This window comes from Ambystoma mexicanum, chromosome 8 (assembly GCF_040938575.1).
Source record: "Ambystoma mexicanum isolate Mex_15411 chromosome 8, UKY_AmexF1_1, whole genome shotgun sequence".
Lineage (NCBI taxonomy): Eukaryota > Metazoa > Chordata > Amphibia > Caudata > Ambystomatidae > Ambystoma > Ambystoma mexicanum.
The window spans coordinates 159,727,570-159,749,683 of record NC_090929.1 but is presented as its reverse complement, the minus strand read 5'-3'; the positions used below and the strand labels follow the sequence as shown (position 1 = coordinate 159,749,683).

Here is a 22,114-nt window from a genome sequence, read left to right as displayed (position 1 = left end):
TTCATAGTCCCGATTGACTTCGATGATAAGCAGTTTGTCCAAAGCGCCGATCAGCTTGGGAAAAGTGTCCTGGTCTGTGGGCGGAATGGCCTTGACGACCGTTTTGATCTCTCCCCCTACCAGGTTAAGGAAAATGTCTCTCATATTGGGGGAGTCCCCGTCGCCGGAACCTCTCACGAAGTGTCGAAAATCGTCCATCCAGTCGGTCCATCTGGGGCCTTTGGTGGCCTGAGGAGTCATAGTGAACGGCGGGGGCAGTCGTAGTTGAATCGACTTCGCCACCCGTGGCAGTTGAGGCGAGCCCTGGCTGGACCCCGGGTTGGAGGTGCTCATGGCGCCTGGGAGAGAAGGCCCACGGGTGCGCGGGCGGGGTCGCTTCCGCGGAGGTTCGACGGAGGAGGTCCGGCAAGGCGGATTCGGCGGAGTGCCGTGTTGCGCGGAGGTGGAGCAGGAGGAGGGGGCTCGCTGGATCGGCCACCACAGGCGGACTGCCGTAGGAGGAGGACTCCGGTGCGCGGGAGAGATCCTCGTCGCCAAATGTTGCCTAGGGATCTAGGCCCAAATGAAGGACGCACACACGGAGAGATAAGAGGAACTTCTTTATTCTTTCACAACCAAACTGGAACTGGCACTCGCAGCGCACGTGCCCCATAACCCCCTTGCCCAGTCAAACTCCGCCTTTACAACGGAGGGGGCTCACGAGCGTTAACCCCTTGAGTCCCGGGTAACACCTCAGAGCTTCTATCCGGGGCTACAACCAAAAGCTACAGCCCCTTTGCCCCTCGCCCCCCTAGCAACGCCTTCCCTCAGTTAACCACTTCTTCAAGCCGTTAAATACCCCCGCATTTGCCTAATGAGTGCCTCGCATCCAAGTTACGGCCGACACGCAGAGCAATATTTGTGAATATTGAGCAATGCATTTCTTAGAGGACCCCCCAGGTGCTTCTATCAATGCTTGAGCATCGGGGAATAATGATTAAGCTAAGCATGTAAACTATTGCTCAAGCATTTCTTTTAAAAGCTGTTTCCCTTCACGTTTCTCTTAAAGAAATACAGACAACGGCAAATCGGGAGATGTATTCTGTCTGAAAGCCTCCAGATCATCTCAGGCAGCAACAGAAAGGCCCTACCAAAGATGCCTGCATGGGTAATTGATTGCGAGTAACAATTATGCTTCAAGGCCCCGGGGGTCTCCTGCAAGGCGTCTGCCATCGTGAAAAGGCTCTCTCTCATTGTTCTGCCCCCATTAGCGGGTTCATTGTGGGTTCCGCTCTGCATTCTGAAAGCGCCCTGTCTTCTAGGAGCTATACCCAGCACACTTCCACCCCACGGCGTGAGGAGGTGAGTCATCTAAGTACTGCCCCCATTATGCATTCATCGTGATTAAAAATTGGTTCATTATACAACGCCCGACCGTGCATTGCGTTTATGCGCTGATCTTGGTGTGCCCCAAGCTTTAGTTGGACTATTATCCCACCCTCTGACCCAAAAGAACCCAACTGTGTTCTCAGATGGCGCCTGACCAATCACTGATGTATAAATAAATGAAACCCCTGCTCTCAGGTTCCAATATATGTGGAAGGACATGGGCTTAGTCTCGCGCCATGTCACTGCATCCATGATCGTTGAATGAATGGCAGTGAATTTCTTAAGTTAAACCCACACAGAACACCAAATCCTCAAATTAAAGATTGTTTTAAGGAGTTGTAGTTGCTGCAAATACAGGAGGTGGAGTTTAAAGATAAGGTGAAATCTTTGGGTTTCCTACTGGATTGAGAATTGTCCCTCTCGACATTTATTAATACCTCGGTGAAGCTGGCAAATGGTAATCTCTTTGGCAATAATACCCGATCGTGAGGGCCTTACTGATGGGCCCCAGTGCCGTTATTACTCATCTGGAACGCTGGGTCGGGTAATATTACTATTAGCAGTCTGGGTTTGCAATTCAGAAACCCGGGGTGCTAAGAGCAAAGTATTTTGTTTCACTCAAGATGGCCACCATGGATTAGGAAGGCAAGCTCCATGTGGAGCCCCTCTTCCATTTCCATGGCGTCCAGCATGGATATGGAGTGACAGCAGCGGTGGGTGCCGCCACCACTGAAGTAATCAGGCAAGTGGGGCTCAGGGACATCATTTCACCAAAATGTCAGGGGTAGCGGAAATGACATCACATGACCCTGGACCACATGATGACATCCCCGGAAGTGATGTCATTCGACCCCACCCCAAAGTGATATCGCGGGAAGCGATGGAACACAACCTTTCACCCGTTGACAAAACAGGAAGTGGCATCACATAGCATTGTACACTACGAAAAATATGGTTACGATATCACTATAATGTGATGTACATTTCAAACAAGAATGGATCGCCATATGTATCGTTAAGATCAGTGTGTGTAGGCCCATATTACCAAATTTTCTGTGAATGCAAGCAGACGTCCATGACCAAATGATAATGATGTGTTATTATATAGCACTTACGCTTAAGCGCTTTATATAGAAAAAATATACACCCAATATCACCCTACCCGTGTTCTGTATTGGTACTCATTTATCGTCCTCAGATGGATGAAAGGCTGAGTTGAGGCGTTTAAGAATAGACTAAATCAGTGACTCACCCCCTCAAGTGTTCCTGAAATAAACCTTTAATGAGTCTAGCAATTATTGTATAGACTTCCAGAAAGACACATTATTTGGAATTCCTATTCTCTCTTATTCAGGGTCAATGCTGAAAGTGTTAGATTTGGGGCACTCCTGGTCTTATTTGTCTTCTTTTTTGTAAGGGGCCTGAACAAGAAAGCCAGCCACTCCAGAAGTAAAAAGCCACATGGTGCTGGCCACAGCCCAAGAGCTTGCAGTACAAAAAAAAAAAAAAAGAAAAAAATGTTTTTCTTTTCTTTTTTAGAGGTCGCAAGGAGACCACAGAGGTCGCAAGGGAGACCTCAGAGGTCGCAGTTGCGATCTCTGGCGACCCCTAAAATGACATCCCTGGTGGGGCTGGAGGTGGGAGGGACGGGAAATTGGAAGTGAAGGAAAGGAAGGGAGGGTGGGGGAAGGTGGTGGGGCAGGAGAGGCGGCCATCAGGTTTCTTAGAACGTGGGCTTGCTTCAGTAGATTCAGCTAATGATCCGAGCAACCTGATTGGTTGCGTCCCCAGCCCCAGAGCCGTGAAACCTTTGATCTTAGATGTTCACTTCTGCCTTCTTCTGAAATCTTTGGGGATGTAACGCATCAACACATGCTTCGTTAATGGACTTCTGAAAAATGCTTTAGACCCATTGAAAGCAATGTTTAGTGTTGCAGCCTGGATGATTGTGAGGGCAAGAAGATATGATCATGTAACGCCAATTTTGAACATATTACATCGACTGCCTATGAAACAGAGGAACATTTTTAAATTTCTCAGCACTACGCACAGAGCACTTTATACTCAGACTGCGACCTATTTAGCAGATAAAATGAACATTTCCAGAGGAGAGAGAGGTCTGAGTCGCCGTGAAGTGCTAAGGTTACAAGTGCTTCAAATTAAAGTGGCAATTACTCTGAATCATTCATTCCCTGGAGCACCAACAAGGTCTTGGAATAAGCTCCCGAATGAATTCAGAATGACCTCATACTAATTACAATTCTGTAAACTAGCGAACGCATGGGTGTGGGAAAAGCGTTCAATTGAATCCGAGGACAAACCTCTTCTTTTTAGGATTTTAGGAATGCACAGGGTTTTTATGATTGTATTTTATTAAGGGAAGATTAATTGTACTTTTAAGGTAGTAAATATTTCATATGAATTGTCTTATTGCTGCTTAAGAAATTCACCGAGTCCGCCTTGGTGAATGGGGGAATTACCGCCCCATTCCAAGGTTGGCGGGGCGGTAATCAAGTAAGTGATTGTTTCATAGATTTTTTGTAATGATTTGTTACAGATGATAATCAGATTTGTTAAGCCCTGTAAATATCTTGGTGTTTTACCCGCTCTCTTTTTTTTCTCCCGTTTCTCTCTCCCTCTCCCCCTTTCACTGTCGACGTTGCGCTCCGAAGTATTCTGTATGCATGTGGCACATTAAGAAACACACATTAAATAAATAATGGACCCATTGCGAGCTTGCCAGTGCAGTAAACACTGGTAAAGGGGTGGTAATTCCATTACCTGCACTTCACTGCTGCATTAGCACAAGGGCGAATTCCGAGTTTAGATGCCAAGTTGGTCTGGCCACACGTTAAGGACAGGACCCGCTGAGGGACCTCGTAGTATGGCGCTAAGGGATTACCGGCACCGGTACCCTTACCGGTGCCGGTAATCCCTTAGTGCCATCCGTGTAATGAGGCCGCCTGTATTTAGCACCCCAGCACTATGCCTACCCAAAAGAACTGGACTCTTTGCATCCAGACACGAAATGCAATAAACACACAGCAGCTGATGATGCCACTAGCAGTGCCAAGTCCAGACCTATGGTACTCTCTACCTGAAGTCAGACTAGAACCCAATCACCTTCAATTTGGGAGAGGTTTAAAAACTATCATGTTCAAGAAGGATAGCTCAGGGGCAATGTGCTCACCTTGGAAGCAAGACGACAGAGCACCACAGGTTCGATCCCCGGGTCCGCGCTTAGAAACCTCTGGATATGAAGCGTGTTATAAATAACCTATCATATCATATCAAGGCCTTCCCAGAATGTGCAATACATGTGACTGCCTCCTGCAACTATAGTCGACCAGACCTATCACTTATTTTCGCCCTCTCCCAAGTAAGTGATTGTTTCATAGATTTTTTGTAATGATTTGTTACAGATGATAATCAGATTTGTTAAGCCCTGTAAATATCTTGGTGTTTTACCCGCTCCCTTTCTTTTCTCCCGTTTCTCTCTCCCTCTCCCCCTTTCACTGTCGAAGTTGCGCTCCGAAGTATTCTGTATGCATGTGGCACATTAAGAAACACACATTAAATATATAATGGACCCCATTGCGAGCTTGCCAGTGCAGTAAACACTGGTAAAGGGGTGGTAATTCCATTACCTGCACTTCACTGCTGCATTAGCACAAGGGCGAATTACGAGTTTAGATGCCAAGTGGAGGGTTCACCCAAGCAACAAGCTCAAGGTAGACCCTCCACTTTATTGCCAATAATCGGCAGAATTACAAATCATGGTAAACCCTCTAAAAATCCCCAGGGTCCTGTGCGAACCAAAAATTGGGATTCACACCGCAGGACCGTCAGGCATAATGCTGTGGTAATGCCACAGGTCTGAGTGGTAGTAACGGTAAATGATTTTGGCAGTAAATCGGTGGAGTTAGTGCTCGTAATGAGGCCTAATGTGCTTTATAAAGCACGCTCACGTTATATCCTTTCCCATAGTTTGCAACACGATCCATTCCAATCTGTAGGTGCTTCTCCAGTTCTGCTTTTCCAGAACTACAAGTCCCAGAATGCAGAGTAAAAACAACACTGGAAAAGCACCTACGGATTGGAGTGGATCTTGTTGCCAACTATGCTTTCCTGCAATCACAATGCGTCAATGGCTTTACTATGCCACCGATACGGGTGGGTGGGTAATGAAAATATTTGAGCCTGCCATGAGCAGATGAGCTGCAGTTTTAGACGGTTGAAATTTGAATCATTTTATGTTGCTCATTTTTCAAGATATGCTCAAATCTATATCAATTGTATGCAGCCATTGTAGTTAAATAAAATATTGGGCCTCATTATGACCCAGGCGGTAAGGGGTTAACGGCGCAATAAAAGGTGGCGGCGCCGTTAACTTCTTACCGCCTAATTACGAGGTCCCTTTGTGGGTCCCTACCTCAACAGCTGGTTTTACCAGCCGTTAAGGAATGCACCTGCAAAGGGACCTCGGAGGTAATTACGGTACTGCAATTTGCGGTACCGTAACTACCGCCTTCCCCATTTCCATTGAGCCCTATGGGGGCAAAAATGGGAATGGGGAAGGGCCAATGGTGAATGGGGAATTACCGCCCCACCAGCCTTGGATTGGGGTGGTAATTCCGCCATTCACCATGGCGGAATCAGTAAATTACCGGCGTCAACCATGGTGCTAATATTGCCATGGTTAACGCCTGGGTCGTAATGAGGCCCATTGCATTTAAAGGTGTACTGTAGGGAATACCAATACAATATCATGCACGCTGCTGAAGCCAATGATGTGGGGACGGTCACATACCAGCAAAATTGCACACTAGCAACACTTAAAACTGACGTTTTTTGTAAAAAAGAAATGTAGGCACACATTCACTGATGAGGCCCGACTAGGCTGAAACACGTGTCTGGGGTTGCACGTGGTACTCTTGTTCAGAGGAGAATTCACTAGCATTTTGAGGCTGCACTGCCGCAGGGCAGGACAAAGACTGATAATGCGGGGACATTTCTACTTTGTGAAAGGGACAGTGAGTGGAAGACTTGGTTGAGACTCTCCCAGGGGCCATCCACCCAAGAACAGGTCAATGGGCCGTGTTCGTGCTGGTAGAGGCACTCCCAAACCCCCTCCGCCCCTTGTTTTGCACACATTCACAGAAAATCACACAACTCAAACGTTGCAGAGGATGCACTTTTCTGAGTTGCATGATTGTGAGGAATGTGGATGTCACCATATTCACAAAGGTGTCCTGTGCATTTCTTGGGAGCAGCGCGCCAGTGCAAATGATGCGCCAGCTGGTTCACTTCAGTTCGTCAGGGCCTCACGTGTGCTACCGACACTAACATATCATAGGTTCCAAGTTATCACGTGGGTTCTGGAAACACATTCAGCATGACAAGCTACTGAACATCTTTTCATGATGCATTGTTTGAAAATAGAAAGCAGCCTTTCTAGCCCTGCTGGAGGAATAGAAATGGAAGCAGGAGGGCAGAGGTACGTCCCATAGCTGTCCTTCTTTGAAAATAAATGCATTAACGGGTCAGAAAGGACCCTCCAGTGCATTGACCACCCCCTGTACCTGAACAGGATCGGAGGTATGCTTTCCTTTGTCATGTATTTAAAAGCACACCCCATTTTTGCATCATTATAAAATGTTTTAATGTTTAAATGCTCCTTTTCTCCCCATGCTTTGCACAATTGTGCATGTGGGTGGAGATGCCATCTCAACGTGCTCATCTTTGATGCACACATTTATTAGAAGCTCTTTGTGAATAAGGCACATCTTTTTTTAGGGTAAATTCATCTACTTTTGTCACAAAATCCTTTCAAAATGGGACTCTTAGTCTTAGCCCTACAAAATGCACCCATAGTTTCACTTCTCTAAAAGTAGAAAACTTAATACAGATTTCCTGTAAGAGTGCCCCGAGGGTGGGTTTAGCTCTCAAGAGTTATATGGAAAGACTAATTGCTCCGTTTTGAAGAATGCTTATTAAAAGTTGCAGATTAAAAAAAAAATGAAAAACTCTACCCTGGAGCTAATTTATAGATACATACTTCAGGAACCCACACCTTTATCCAGTGACATCATGAGCAATGTGTGTGAGCCAGGCCCGGCTGAAGATGTGTAGGGGCCCATTTTAACATGATGGTGGGGGCCCTCAGATTAGAGCAAAAACAGTCTGAGGCACCAGTGGGGTGGATAGATTACAATGGTGATAAAGATGAGGTTAATAGCTGCCGATTATCGTGAGACAGCCAGCCAGCAGGGAGCTTAAACATTAAATGCCCACCTATTAGCTCCAAACCCTTCTTTGTCAGCAAGTAGCTGATGTTGAGCAACCAGTGTTAGAAGGCAATGAGGTGATACCACCTCTGTATATCCTGTGGGAAAAGAAAATGCAGCCTCACAGGTGGGAGCAGGAAGAGGGCCAAGAGAGGCCGGTCAGAGAGTGACAGGAAAGGAAAGTGTGGGTGTGCCGATGAGGAGAATCCCGGTCTTACTGGCATTAAGGCAGAGATCATTGGCGGCACACCACTCCTGGATGGCGGACAGACAGTCAAAGATGAGAGAGCGGTAGAAGAGGTTGGGGCAGAGTGCAGCAATGCAGTGGGCATGAAGTACCAGGTATTGGTTGAACAGCTAGGGAGAGAGGTTAGACCCCTGGGAAACACCACAGGTAGAGATAGAGAGAGAGGAGAGGAAGGACCCAAGTTGAATCAAGTAAGATGAGGACACAGGGGGTGTTGGAATCAAGGTTTGAGAGCAGGTCTTCGCAGAGGTTCAGGAGAGCAGTCGCTGTGTGTCTGGCAGCTCTGAAGCCGGACCAATGATCAGGGAGACAACCAACACTGTGTTGAATTCTAGCTGCATAAGGCGAGTAGCCACTGAGTTGAATTCTAGCTGCATTGGGAGAGTAGCCACTGTGTTGCATTCCAGCTGCAAAGGGGGAGTAGCCACTGTGTTGAATTCTAGCTTCATGGGGAGAGTAATCACTGTGTTGTATTCTAGCTGCTAGCTGCACGGGTAGAGTAGCCACGTGTTGAATTCTAGTTGCATGGGGAGAGTAGCTACTCTGTTGAATTCTAGCTGCATGGGCAGAGTACCTATTGTGTTGAATTCTAGCTGCATGGACAGAGTAGTGACTGTGTTGAATACTAGCTGCATGGGGAGAGTAGCCACTGTGTTGAATTCGAGCTGCATGGGGAGAGAAGCTACTTTCTTGAATTCTAGCTTCATTAGGGGAGTAGCCACTGTGTTGAATTCTAGCTGCATGGGGAGAGTAGCCACTGTCTTGAATGATAACTGCATGGGGAGAGTAGCCACTGTGTTGAATTCTAGCTGCATGGGGAGAGTAACCACTGTGTTGAATTCTAGTTGCTAGCTGCATGGGCAGAGTAGCCATTGTGTTGAATTCTAACTGCATGAGGTGAGTAGCCACTGCGTTGAATTCTAGCTGCATTGGGAGAGTAGCCACTGTGTTGTAATGTAGCTGCTTTGGGAGAGTATCCACTGTGTTGAGTTCTAGCTGCATGAGCCGTTGCCACTGTGTTGAATTCTAGCTGCATGACGCGAGTAGCCACTGTGTTGATTTTTAGCTGAATTGGACAGTAGCCACTGTGTTGCATTCTGGCTGCACAAGGCGAGTAGCCACTGTGTTGAATTCTAGTTGCATGGGCAGAGTAGCCACTGTGTTGAATTCTAGCTGCATGAGGCGAGTAGCCACTGTGTTGAATTCAAGCTGCATAGGGAGAATTGCGACTGTGTTGCATTCTAGCTGAATTGGCGAGTAGCTACTGTGTTGAATTCTAGCCGCATGGGCAGAGTAGCCACTGTGTTGCATTTTAGCTGAATTGGACAGTAGCCAGTGTGTTGCATTCAGGCTGCACAAGGCGAGTAGCCACTGTGTTGAATTCTAGCTGCATGGGCAGAGTAGCCACTGTGTTGAATTCTAGCTGCATGAGGCGAGTAGCCACTGTGTTGAATTCAAGCTGCATAGGGATAATTGCCACTGTGTTGTATTCTAGATGAATTGGCGAGTAGCCACTGTGTTGAATTCTAGAAGCATGGGCAGAGTAGCCACTTTGTTGCATTCTAGCTGAATTGGGCAGTAGCCACTGTGTTGCATTCTAGCTGCACGAGTCGAGTAGCCACTGTGTTGAATTCTAGCTGCATGGGCAGAGTAGCCATGGTGTTGAATTCTAGCTGCATGAGACAGGTTGCCACTGTGTTGAATTCTAGCTGCATTGGGAGAGTAGCCAGTGTGTTGTATTCTAGCTGCTTTGGGAGAGCAGCCACTGTGTTGAATTCTAGCTGCATGAGGTGAGTAGCCACTGTGTTTTATTCTAGCTGCATGGGGAGAGTAGCCACTGTGTTGAATTCTAGCTGCTACATGGGGAGAGTAGGCACTGTGTTGCATTCTAGCTGCATTGGGGGAGTAGCCACTGTGTTGAATTCTATCTGCATGAGGCGAGTAGCCACTGTGTTGAATTCTAGCTGCATGGGAGAGAAGCCACTGTGTTGAATTCTAGCTGCATGAGGTGAGTAGCCACTGTGTTTTATTCTAGCTGCATGGGGAGAGTAGCCACTGTGTTGAATTCTAGCTGCTACATGGGGAGAGTAGCCACTGTGTTGCATTCTAGCTGCATTGGGGGATAGCCACTGTGTTGAATTCTATCTGCATGGGGAGAGTAGCCACAGTGTTCAACACTATCTGCTTGCTGCATGAGGCGAGTAGCCACTGTGTTGAATTCTAGCTGCATGGGAGAGTAACCACTGTATTGCATTCAAGCTGCATGGGAGAGAAGCCACTGTGTTGCATTCTAGCTGCTTTGGGGGAGTAGCCACTGTGTTGAATTATAGCTGCATGGGGAGATTATCCACTGTGTTGCATTCTATCTGCATTGGGAGAGTAGCCACTGTGTTGAATTGTTGTTGTATGGGGACAGTAGCTACTGTGTTGAATTCTAGCTGCATGGGCAGAGTAGCCATTGTGTTGAATTCTAGCTGCATGGGCAGAGTAGCCACTGCGTTGAATTAAACTTGCATTGGGAGAGTAGCCACTGTGTTGAATGCTAGCTGCTTTGGGAGAGTATCCACTGTGTTGAATTCTAGCTGCATGATGCGCATAGCCACTGTGTTGAATTCTAGCTGCATGAGGCGAGTAGCCACTGTGTTGAATTGAAGCTGCATAGGCAGAGTAGCCACTGTGTTGCATTCTAGCTGAATTGGACAGTAGCCACTGTGTTGCATTCTAGCTGCACAAGGCGAGTAGCCACTGTGTTGAATGCTAGCTGCATGGTCAGAGTAGCCACTGTGTTGAATTCTAGCTGCATGAGGCGAGTAGCCACTGTGTTGAATTCAAGCTGCATAGGGAGAATTGCCACTGTGTTGTATTCTAGCTGAATTGGCGAGTAGCCACTGTGTTGAATTCTAGCTGCATGGGCAGAGTAGCCACTGTGTTGCATTTTAGCTGAATTGGGCAGTAGCCACTCTGTTGCATTCTAGCTGCACGAGTCGAGTAGCCACGGTGTTGAATTCTAGCTGCATGAGACTAGTAGCCACTGTGTTGAATTCTAGCTGCATTGGGAGAGTAGCCACTGTGTTGTATTCTAGCTGCTTTGGGAGAGCAGCCACTGTGTTGAATTCTAGCTGCATGAGTCGAGTAGCCACTGTGTTTTATTCTAGCTGCATGGGGAGAGTAGCCACTGTGTTGAATTCTAGCTGTTGCATGGGGAGAGTAGCCACTGTGTTGCATTCTAGCTGCATTGGGGGAGTAGCCACTGTGTTGAATTCTATCTGCAAGGGGAGAGAAGCCACAGTGTTCAACACTATCTGCTAGCTGCATGAGGCGAGTAGCCACTGTGTTGAATTCTAGCTGCATGGGAGAGTAACCACTGTATTGAATTCAAGCTGCATGGGAGAGAAGCCACAGTATTGCATTCTAGCTGCCTTGGGGGAGTAGCCACTGTGTTGAGTACTAGCTACATGGGGAGATTATCCACTGTGTTGCATTCTATCTGCAGTGGGAGTGTAGCCACGGTGTTGAATTGTTGTTGCATGGGGAGAGTAGCTACTCTGTTGAATACTAGCTGCATGGGAATTGGGGGAGAAGCCACTGTGTTGAATTCTAGCTGCACCGTGAGAGTAGGCACTTTGTGAATGCTATCTACATGGGGAGAATCGCCACTGGGTCTAATTCTAGCTACTAGCTGCATGAGGAGAGTAGCCATTGTGTTGAACTTCGCTGCGTTGGGAGAGTAGCTGCTGTTCTGAATTTTGCTGCCCTGTACAGTTTGTCACTTTTTTAAATCCTGCTGCCCTTTGATTTTGCAAGAACAAATACCCACAAACAACCCAGACACTGGACGTTAGCCCTCCAGACACAACAAGCCCAGTGCACACACCACAGTACACTCAGAAATCCAACACGCACAGATGCTTGTTTCTCCTCGTTCTGCAAGCACTAACAGAAGAGCACAACCTATATCCCATCCCTCTTCCCTCACTAACCAACACACCCACTTTCTTACAGAGCCAAGCAAGGGCCTGGACACCATGCAAATGTTTGCGGTGCGCGGTATAAATCAACTTAAAATAACATAACATCATGATGTTGAGGAGGAGTACAAAAGTGTGTGAAACTAGAAGAATTTGTCAGTTTACCACTTTTTTATCCATTAAAAGAAATTTATTTTTATGAACAAAATAAAACAGGTTGATTTATTAATGGTGTTGTACCCTCTTGTTGCAACAAAATCCTGGTTAGCACAGATCCTTTGAATGTTAAGGTTATATATTCATCCCGGGTTGGATCTAGGTTGGAGCTCCCCTAGACGGTTGAGCTAGTCTGAGGGACCTTTCATGTGGTATGTTGGAGCGTAACCATATACTTAAAAACATATTGTAAATTAAGACCGCGGAAAAAGACAGAATCTCGGTCATAACTGACAGGCTCCACTTGCTGTTCGCATGCTGGCATCAAGAACTTGAAGACGGTGCACAGGTTTGAGTATCGGTGACAGAAAGAAGGAAGGCATTGGGAATGATTTCACCATCCAAACCTTGGAGCAGGTGAACGTCAAGCGGCGTGGGAAGGAGCAGCCATAAGCTTACTCGGAATGCGGGCTTGTTTCAGGAGATACAGCCCATGTTCTGACCCATCACATTAGCTATCACAGCCACGGTAGGGGCTAGAACTTCCTGAGGGCCCTACACTGCCCTACTGGTCATGCCATGCCTGGATAGTGATGGGTGATTGGCTGCAGGTAGGGAGGCAGGGTCTCTTGATAGTACACACTTCTGCCTGGCGGTTGCGAGGAATAGGGCTCCATAGCCCTGGAAGGTGGCATTCTGGATTAGCTATGGGTTCTACCAGTACTTATAGCCCGCAGATCATCCAATGAGAAGGCCAAATGAATATTCCCAGGGTTCTAAAGGATTTTCGTGTGCTGTGAGCTGATGAACCCATTGCAATAGCCGACTGGGCTTGATACCACACAATTCGAGTGAACATATGTAGTACTTTTTGTAACCTTTCAACATTGCACCTACATTCGTTTTTTCTACCCCTCTAGCCCAAAGGCTGGCTTATTCACTCTGCACCCAAACATCTCCTCCCTTTCCCCATATTTTCCCTCTGTTACCCCAGGCCTGGTTACCCCGGCATAGGTACAAGAGGATCCCCAGTCCAAGCCTTGGCACAGAAGACCACTGCAGTGGCAACTCGCACAGTATAAATGCTTAAGACCGTACATGGATACAGAGCCAGACTTCACGAGCGACAAGCGTGTTATAGCCCTACAGCACTCAACCCACTGTGCTATTTTACAAAATGATGGGACCCAATGCAAGTGCACCTTCCCAGTGGAAGAAAGGGGAAAGATGCATTGATTACAACCTTCCCAACCTGCACGTACAGAACCCAACTTCAGCCTGATCCTGCCCGCTTCAAGACATGGCAACTAGCGCCTAGATGCCTTAGAGCTTTGTGTACTGAAATAAATAAATAAATAATATAAGACAGAACCCATGACCGCTTCCTGGAATACATAAGCTTACCCTGTGAAGACCAGGCACAGGAGGGTGCAGATTAAGATCAGCACTTGATTAAACATGGCAGACTGGGTCCTCTGGATAGCTCGATGCAAATCATTCTGTGGGGAAAAAAACAAATACATGTTATGAACGACAGGCTGAAGAGAACATATACACCTCTTCCTTCTCCGAAACACAGCCGAAAGGTGCAGGCCCAGTAAATGCTTTTAATGGCCACTTCCAAGCCACAAGACCACCCTGTCCCCTCCCGTCCTCCTCCAGAACAGGACCCGAAGGCATCCTAACATCACCACAGCTTGATAAGTGAGCAGGCTTGTGTACTCTTGAGTACTTCTGTGTGCCACCCACTCAAAGGCACTTGCCTGCAGATTTGAGATTATTTCAAATTGTGCCACTGTCGTGATCTCCGAATCCAGTTTTCGCATTGGCTGGAAAGGAAAGATAATGGGGGTCGTTACAAGTACGGCGGTGTGGGAAAAATTGGCGATAACTGAATTACCGCCACTTTCCCCACACCATCATATTACGAGTATGGCTCTGGAGTGGGGGGTTTACCTCCAGCATGATGCTACAGGTAAACCCTTCCACTTTCCGGCGAAAATCGGCAAAATCGGTGGAATTACAGCAGCAGTAGTTGCGCCAAAAATGCCCCATGGAGTCCAATGGGGATTAGCGCAGTCACTTGTAATCCAGCGGTAATTCCGCTGGACCAAGTGGCGGTAAAGGTAATTCAGTTGGGTGGTATTCTGGCAGAGTTACTGCTGGAATATGGCCCAACTCGTAATGAGAGCCACTGTATTTAGGAGAACCAGTGACTGAGGCTTTCTTGATAGTGATAAAAATATACTTTTAGTTTAAGGAGGGGTAGTATGGCGCCAGCATGGAGAGATTCGGGGTTCTTGGAGCTCACAGCAACCCTGAGAACAGATGTAGAGCATGAGAGCTGAAGCGGAGGATCTAGCGAGTGTCTGTGACCTATTGATTAAACTGAGAGCACAGTCCACATTTTCGAGGGATGCGAACCGAGTAGTCTGTAAGGCTATCCCTCATGAATATTCATGAGATGCACTTGCATATGATGAGTCCAAATGGGAGCTTGTTTGCATATTCAGGGGTTACTCTGAAATAGGGTCAGCCTCTCTCTGTTCCCTCACATTAGATAGGCGGCACACCCCCAACATCTAGGGATCACCATCCCTTAGAAGGCTGAGTTAGCTTGGTTGCAGGGACATAGCAGAATGTATAAAAGGACATTATTAGTCGATTGTACCCATACATCTAATAGCAGTGCCTGGCAAATGCATAATACTTTTACACAAGCCAAATCTGTTGACTTTTCCAATGCTTGTTTTTAACAGGATTTCAGTGAATGACACGTATTGTTTTTACAATCTACTGAAAAATTTGTCCAGAGGTTGTTTTTTTATTTTTAAAGGTATCAACATGTATTTATTAAGATACATTATTTTCAAGAATGAATTGATCATTATTTAATACACACATATTAAATTACATCAACATTGCAAAGGAGCACAATTCACCAGAACCATCATTCGCCAACAGTCAATCCATCATTTACGTATTGTTTTTATACATCGAATGGCTGAAGGCAGACCTGGTTAAGGCATTTATATTACACCAGTTGCACATTCACAGATCCAATTAAGTCATACACTCACAGATGACTGTTCCGAAAAAACACTGGCAGGCACGTTAGGCTTAGTTTGATGGTATGACTTGATTAAAGTCAGCTGAAAGAGTTGTCATGTGGCTGTGTTTTGGGAGGTTAGGGCAGGAACTGGGTGGGAAAGGTCTTAGGGATAAGGTGACCACATTGCAAGGCAGTCAATGGGTGGCCAAATAACCAAACAACACCTGCAAACTGTGTGTCCGTCATCATATGCCATGTCTGCCTTTCTGTACTCTAATGCAAAGGTTCCCGCTTATGGCTGACCAAACTAACCACGAGAATGTGAGAAATGTCACAATTTTAACCGCACCACTAATTCCAAGCTTGCAGCTATGATAGCTGCCTAATCCAAGCCAATACTTGCAGCTACAATAAACAGTTGGATTATCCAAATGGAAATCCACCAATGTTCACATTTGAACAGTGCCCAATGATTTTTTACATATGCTTTCATGTAGAAAAGGGCATCTCAAGTGCTCCTTTCAATGCCAGGAAAACGTTTTTTCACTAATGGAGATATTGTGAGGGGTAAAAAGGCTGCCATCTCTGGCACCCACCCTCTCAGCACCTTTCCCATGTAATGCATGGAAAGGTATACATGGACCCGTGTGTGCATTACACACATGTACAGTCGTGTCATGCACCCGCATTATACAGGATCCAGCACCACCCTCAAATATCGGGTGGAAAAGGAGTCAAACATTGGTTTTAAAGAAAATGAACTTGTATTGCTACAATCCAAACCGCAGCTTCCTGGGGTAACCGCTGAATAGAGTGGGTTTTGGGAAATAATGCCACAGTGGTGGTATTCCCGAGTGAAAATCCGCCCAACTCTCAATGTAAATGATGGAGTCCTTTTATGGTGCTTCGAAATATCAAAGCGTGTGCAGAGCACGTAATGTCTTGGGGGTGGACTCTGCCACTATGCTCAAATGCACAGCACAGCACTCTCTTGAAGGGGGAAAGGAAGTGCCCTCCCTCACAAACGTGACCACATTGCAAGTGCAGGCCCAGCGCACTCTCGGTGCCACTTACAGTGCACCAAAAGTGCTCTGCCAAAATGTGCTGCCACATTCTAGACTACTGCTGCTGTGCTCAGCAATGGGGTTCACGCCCCTCACTGCAGCAGGTACTAATGGGGCTTCCCCAATCTGGCTCCTGCAAGCCTGAGCATGCCCGCATGTAAAACATTCCCAAAGAGGTCCTTTGAGAAGTGGTGATCTTTTGTAAACTTCTCTGAAGATCTCTCCATGTATACCTTACACATTCCATAGGACTAAAGCCAATGGCCCTCATTACGACCCTGGCGGAGTGGGTTTACGCCAGCGGTATTCGTGGCGGACCCTTCCGCCCTACTACGAGTTCCCGTAGCGCCATGGAGCCTTTCCCGCCTGCTTTTTCCGGGCGGAGAAATCCATGGCGCTACGGGACCTTGATGTTAATTACGCCACCGTAATTTACGGTGGCGTAATTGACGCCTTCCCCGCTCCCATTATACCCTATGGGGCAAAAATGGGAATGGGGAAGGGTAAAATGGGGATTGGGGATTTACCGCCCCGCCAAGGTCGGAATGGGGCGGTAAATCCGCCAACCCCCATGGCGGTATTGGCAGCTTTCCGCCATGCTCCATGGTGCATATTGCACCATGATCTCCGCCAGGGTCGTAATGAGGGCCAATGACTATTAGCGGCGGCAGATGCATTTTTAAAAGACTGGCACATTTCTTCTTAACCTCAGCGAAATGGAACAACACACAAGGGTAATGTTCTAGGAAAATAATTTTTTTGCATAGGGCTAATCCTGGCTTTCACGCCAGTTACATTTTTTAAATGACTTTTTAGGTTTGAAGATATTTCAAAGCGGATTGGTAAAGTATGTCAACAGAGTCGTGATAGTGTTCTAACTAATTGTTGTGCAAATCTATGTCTAAACAATAACATTTTTGTCATACCTACACAAAATTCTGTTCCAGATATCCAAGTAATAATCATGTTTAGGACAGTTAAATCAAATAATTTTGATATGCCAACTCAATAAACCATTTGGGTTCCCTGAGTCACATACTGTGTTTCAGATATCTGTGGAATTCCTAATTTCGGCACCTAGAGAATATACCTTTTCAGATATCTACATAGTAAACGTCCTAATGATTGGGCTCATTGGCCGGCTGGCTAGTAAAGTCCAATCAGAGGTTTGCGATATCCACAATATCAATGCATGCAAACAAATTACAAAGAACACATTCCTGTCGAGCTTTTTCACCGTTGCTTTGTCACTAAGAAAAACTGACTAACTATTCTGTGCAGTGAGTGGATAAACCGAGCATTAATCCATTTCTGGACACCTAAGCACCATTTTATATTCATTAGATAATCATGTTCGGGCTCCCCACAAATGAATACTTGTCAAGATAACTGCACAAAACGAATGTTCTGACATGTGTTATTAATATGTTCAGTTTCTTCAACCAATAATATTTTCAAGATAGCTACACAACATTCCTTTTTCGGATACTGAACGACTAATTATTATAGAAAACATACAAACAAGTTTATTTAGGCATAGACACGTAGTAATCTGTTTCAGCAAAGCAGTAAATAAACCCTATATATGTATATCCATACAATACTCCTTTAAGGAAATGCACAATACAATATTTTCAATAAATCTACAAAATAATCTGTTTAGTATTACTAAACAACAACAGTTTTCAGTATATCTAAACATTATGTTTAACATGCCTATAAGATAATCACATTTCTATACACAATTACAAAAAACATTTAGCAAAATACACACATAGTAATCTTGTTACGCATACAGAGACAAGAATAATTTTAAGAACTGCACAATAACATATCCATGTAACTGTCAAAGATGCCTACACAAAATATTCCAGATACTCAATGCAATAATGATTTCAATGATATCTACATAATGATTGGCGCCCAGATGCCTGCGGGTTTGTAAAGAAGCAGAACAAGAAAATGCAGGCAGCCTTGGGAAACCTTGGTGGACATTAACCCTCTGAATGGATCAAGAATGCAGAGTTTTTTTTTTTTCATAACATCATTTTATTGGCATTTTCAAAGAGCGTTACATTGAACATAACAGCAGTAATGGTGCAGCATTCGATAATATGGTAGGGCAGCAGTGTCTATCGGAGAAACCGGTGTGATGGGGCTCTTAGTGCTGGAAGAAGTATTATTGTCCGTGGTCCATCTCGTCCTCGGATGCCAAGTGGGATACACAGATTGCGGCATGACGGGACGCTGTGGGGTAGGTTTGTGGTTCAGTAGAGCGGGCTACCTTGGAGCCATCTGGTCAGCGGGGGCCTCCTGGTGAGGGCTGGGAATTTGGCAGCATACTCCATAAACGGGTCCCATATGTTCAGGGTTCTGTTTAGGAAGCCTGTACGGACCGCCGTGATTTTTTCGGCCACCGCTGTGTCCCAACATTTCGCCCACCAGAGAGCCACTGAAGAGCCTTCTTTGTTTTTCCATACCCGGGCCATTGCTATTTTTGCTGCTAGAAGTAGATGCGTACATAGCTTGGGGATGTGGCCTGAGATTGGGAGTGCGCCCCCACCTGTGTCGCCCAGGAGAATGATTCCGGGATCGCATGGGATGGAGAGGCCCGATATTTCCTTGATATGATTGAGTACCTCTCTCCAGTACAGTTCAGCTTTCGGGCATGACCATAACATGCGGAATAATGATCCGGGGATTGGGCATCCTCGCCAGCAGGTTCCGGGTATGGATGGATTGGCCTTGTTAATTTGCGCCGGAGTTGCGTAGTGCCTGTAGCACATTTTGTAGCCCCCTTCTCTGTCTGTAATGCATTGCAAGCTTTTATGTAGTCTGGCCCAGATTTTGCCCTATTCCTCGACTGCAATTTCCTTTCCCAGATCTTTTTCCCACTCAAGCATGTACCTTTCTTTTTTTGAGGGGTCTGCTCTGTCGAGAAGTCGATAAAGAGTCGAGATCCTGCCTTTACTTATAGGAGTTGTTAAAGAGAGCCCCAGAGCTGTTAATTCTCTGGAGCACTTTTCCCTGATTGCTCTGTGGGACAGCCAATGGGGGATTTGGGCATAGTGGAATCTTTCCCGTTCCCCCACCCCGAATTTTACTTTGCACCTTTCAAATGTGATGGGCGTACCTACCTCTAGAAAGTCGCAGGTTGTCCGTAGACCTCCCTCTACCCAGGGTTGGAAGCCGTGTGTTAAAAGGCCGGGGGTGAATTCAGGGCTATTCCAGGTGGGAATTAGGGGGCCCATGGGACTACAGATGCCCCATTTACGGGCCGCTTCTTTTCAGCAGCGAACTGTTGTTGTCGTTGCCAGTAGGGGTCCGCTGCTTGCCTGTGGTTTTATTGTTGGTAGGTGTGGGAGAACTGAGGGTGACACCAGACACCAAGCTTCTTCGAGTTGAGTCCATTTCGGTCTGTCTGCCTCTTGGACCCATGTGATGGCGTGAGATAGCTGTGTGGCTAGAGTGTACCTTGCTGGATCTGGTACTCCCAGACCTCCCTGTGGTATGCCCCTCAAAATTATTTGTTTGGCTGTGCGAGGTCTTTTCCCCCGCCATACGAATTTTTGGATTTGTTTTTGTAGCAGAGTTTTAATAAAAGTTTCGGGAGTCTTATAAAATATTCAGGGGCAAGACATGTGCAAAGTGTAATAATGTCAGCAGATTTAAATGTGTCCTATCCCCCAATAAGTGACAGATGGCCTAAGCAGTAATTGCAAACCACCAAAGCTTTGTGCCAACATGATCAGAGACTGCGTAATTGTGACAAAACCTACTTTCCCATTTGTGACGTCACAGGTAATTGAAGGCGAGTTCAATAGTTCAAGAGCATGCTGATCCATACATTTACCTTGCACCTTTTTCAGAATGAAATACTCCACTGGCGGAACAAAAGGGTACTTTGATCTAATATGAGTCAGCATGCAAACACACATGTATGAAATATCGGATTACTCACAATCATGTTTTCTAGGGCACATTTCGCCAGCCAGCAGTTAAGAAACACTGGGATGAAAAGATTCCTCAATGGCGGCCAGAAGATCTAGAAAACAATGGAGGGAGACAGGAAGTTGCATTTAGGTAAAGCGCTACAGTTGTGAAAAGGCAAGTGCACCAGGACAATGGCTCCTCCCATTATTTGGTTTACCCTAAACATGTATTTTCACTTTGTACCTTCCCGCTGGGAATGGGTATCACAATAATGAGGAACATCTCAGCGTAGATGGGAAACATCACCCACCAGAAAAGGTATCATAAATAATCCCACCCTGCTATCATCATTGGCCAATACAGCCAATAGGGAAGCTTACATTCAGCAGCCGCCATTTTTAAGAGTAAACTTTGGCATTCTGCATGACCCTCATGATCATCCACTCCCCTGTCAGCCAGTTAACGAGGCCTAGGATCTACGAATCATGCATAGAGCCTTGAACTGGACCCCGGTGGCAGCCAACGAAGTGGCCTAAATTCCAAAGACAGTTGGGCTTTGCAGGAGAATCTCAGGAGCATTCCAGTGGCCACGTTTTAGATGTGTTGCAGTTTTTTTAAAAGCGGAATCCGGTACACAGAAACAGAGTGAGCAACCAAACTAATGGTGACTGGGAGTAACAATCCACAATCAGACATGAGAAAACTGTGTAGGCGTGATGCCAGGAGACAGAGAAATAAGATAACGGGTCTCATTACAAGCCCGGCGGTAGCTGTGCCGGTAGAAATGGCAGGCTGCCGCCGGACATGCAACTTTTTCCGGCGCCTGGCTTGCCGGAAACACCGGGGAATTACAACCCTGGTGTTCGGGGAAGTCAAGCGCTGGAAAATGTAAGTCCCGATTCCCATTGAGTCCCGTAGGAATGTGTCCCGTAGGCTTACCGGCACCGTTGTTACCGGACCGACATGGTCATAATGAGGCCCAATGTGTTAGATGTTTTTGAGTGAGGCCAAAGATCATTACCTCTGTTTGGTCAGGATTACATTTTTGGTGGGTTTTGTGCATCCGTGTACTCATGGTGGATTTAAATTGTAAGATGTATCTAAAATCCGATGAGTGTCTCTTTTTAGTGCAGCTGACATTCCTGCCTTCAAAATAGGTGACCTCATTCTCGCCAATATGATGAAGGCTCACCAGCTCCAACTTGAGTCCACTAGCCTTGATAACTCACTAGTTAACCTAAATAACCTCCCAACCCACATCCAAGGAACCTTTCTTCATCTAATATTCCTATTCTACACCCTGGTCTGCCCTGCTCTCACAATTGAACCCTCACTTTCTGACCTCTCTCTCATTAACTTCACCCTCTCAACTCCAACCCCACTCTCCCATCCTCCTCCCTCATCTATCACCAAATGTAAATTCAAGCCCGACTCCATTGTCCCCTACCTTGACCAAGTCAATGGGGCTTAATACGAGTCTGGTGGTAGCCGTGCCGGTAAAACTGGCAGGCTGCCACTGAACTAGTGATGATTTGCCGTCGCCTGACTTGCCGGAATAACCCGGGCATTACGGACCTGGCAGTCCGGTAAGTCACGCGGCGGCATTCATAACTCCCCATTCCCATTTGAGCCAATCGGAATGGGGAGGATGGAATCACCGGCACTGTGCGCAACAGTGCCGGTGCTTCTGTCAAAGTGTGCGGGCGGCATGGCACCTGCATGCAGACTCGCAGTCTACCGGTCTGGTAACAACGGTGCCAGTAGGCTTACGGGCACAGTTGTTACTGGACCGGCACACTTGTAATGAGGCCGAATATCTCATTCCAAATTATCTTTTCCACTTGCTCACTCAATTAAACATGTACTTACTAAATTTAGCACTGGGCCAGCTATACCCTTAAATAATTATTAGCCCACCTACTTCTTTACCTACCCCTCTACGCCCTTAACAATGGATCTCCCTTGCCATCCAATTATGCCATTGGCACAAAGCGCAAACTCCACTCTTCTCACTGCCTATTAGAACTTTCTACTGACCC

At 46.4% G+C, this 22,114-nt stretch overlaps 1 protein-coding gene across 10 annotated transcripts in view; it reads right to left on the bottom strand.

The window, feature by feature from the left end:
- Positions 1 to 22,114, bottom strand: part of KCNT1 (potassium sodium-activated channel subfamily T member 1) — a 2,308,650-nt gene that overhangs the window by 544,771 nt on the left and 1,741,765 nt on the right. For all 10 annotated transcript variants that reach the window (XM_069609538.1, XM_069609540.1, XM_069609539.1 and 7 more), the window contains 2 exons: positions 20,104 to 20,187; positions 13,431 to 13,525 (listed from right to left, as the gene is read on the bottom strand). In XM_069609538.1, coding sequence (XP_069465639.1) covers positions 13,431 to 13,525; positions 20,104 to 20,187 — 179 coding nt within the window. The remainder of the gene's footprint in view (positions 1 to 13,430; positions 13,526 to 20,103; positions 20,188 to 22,114) is intronic.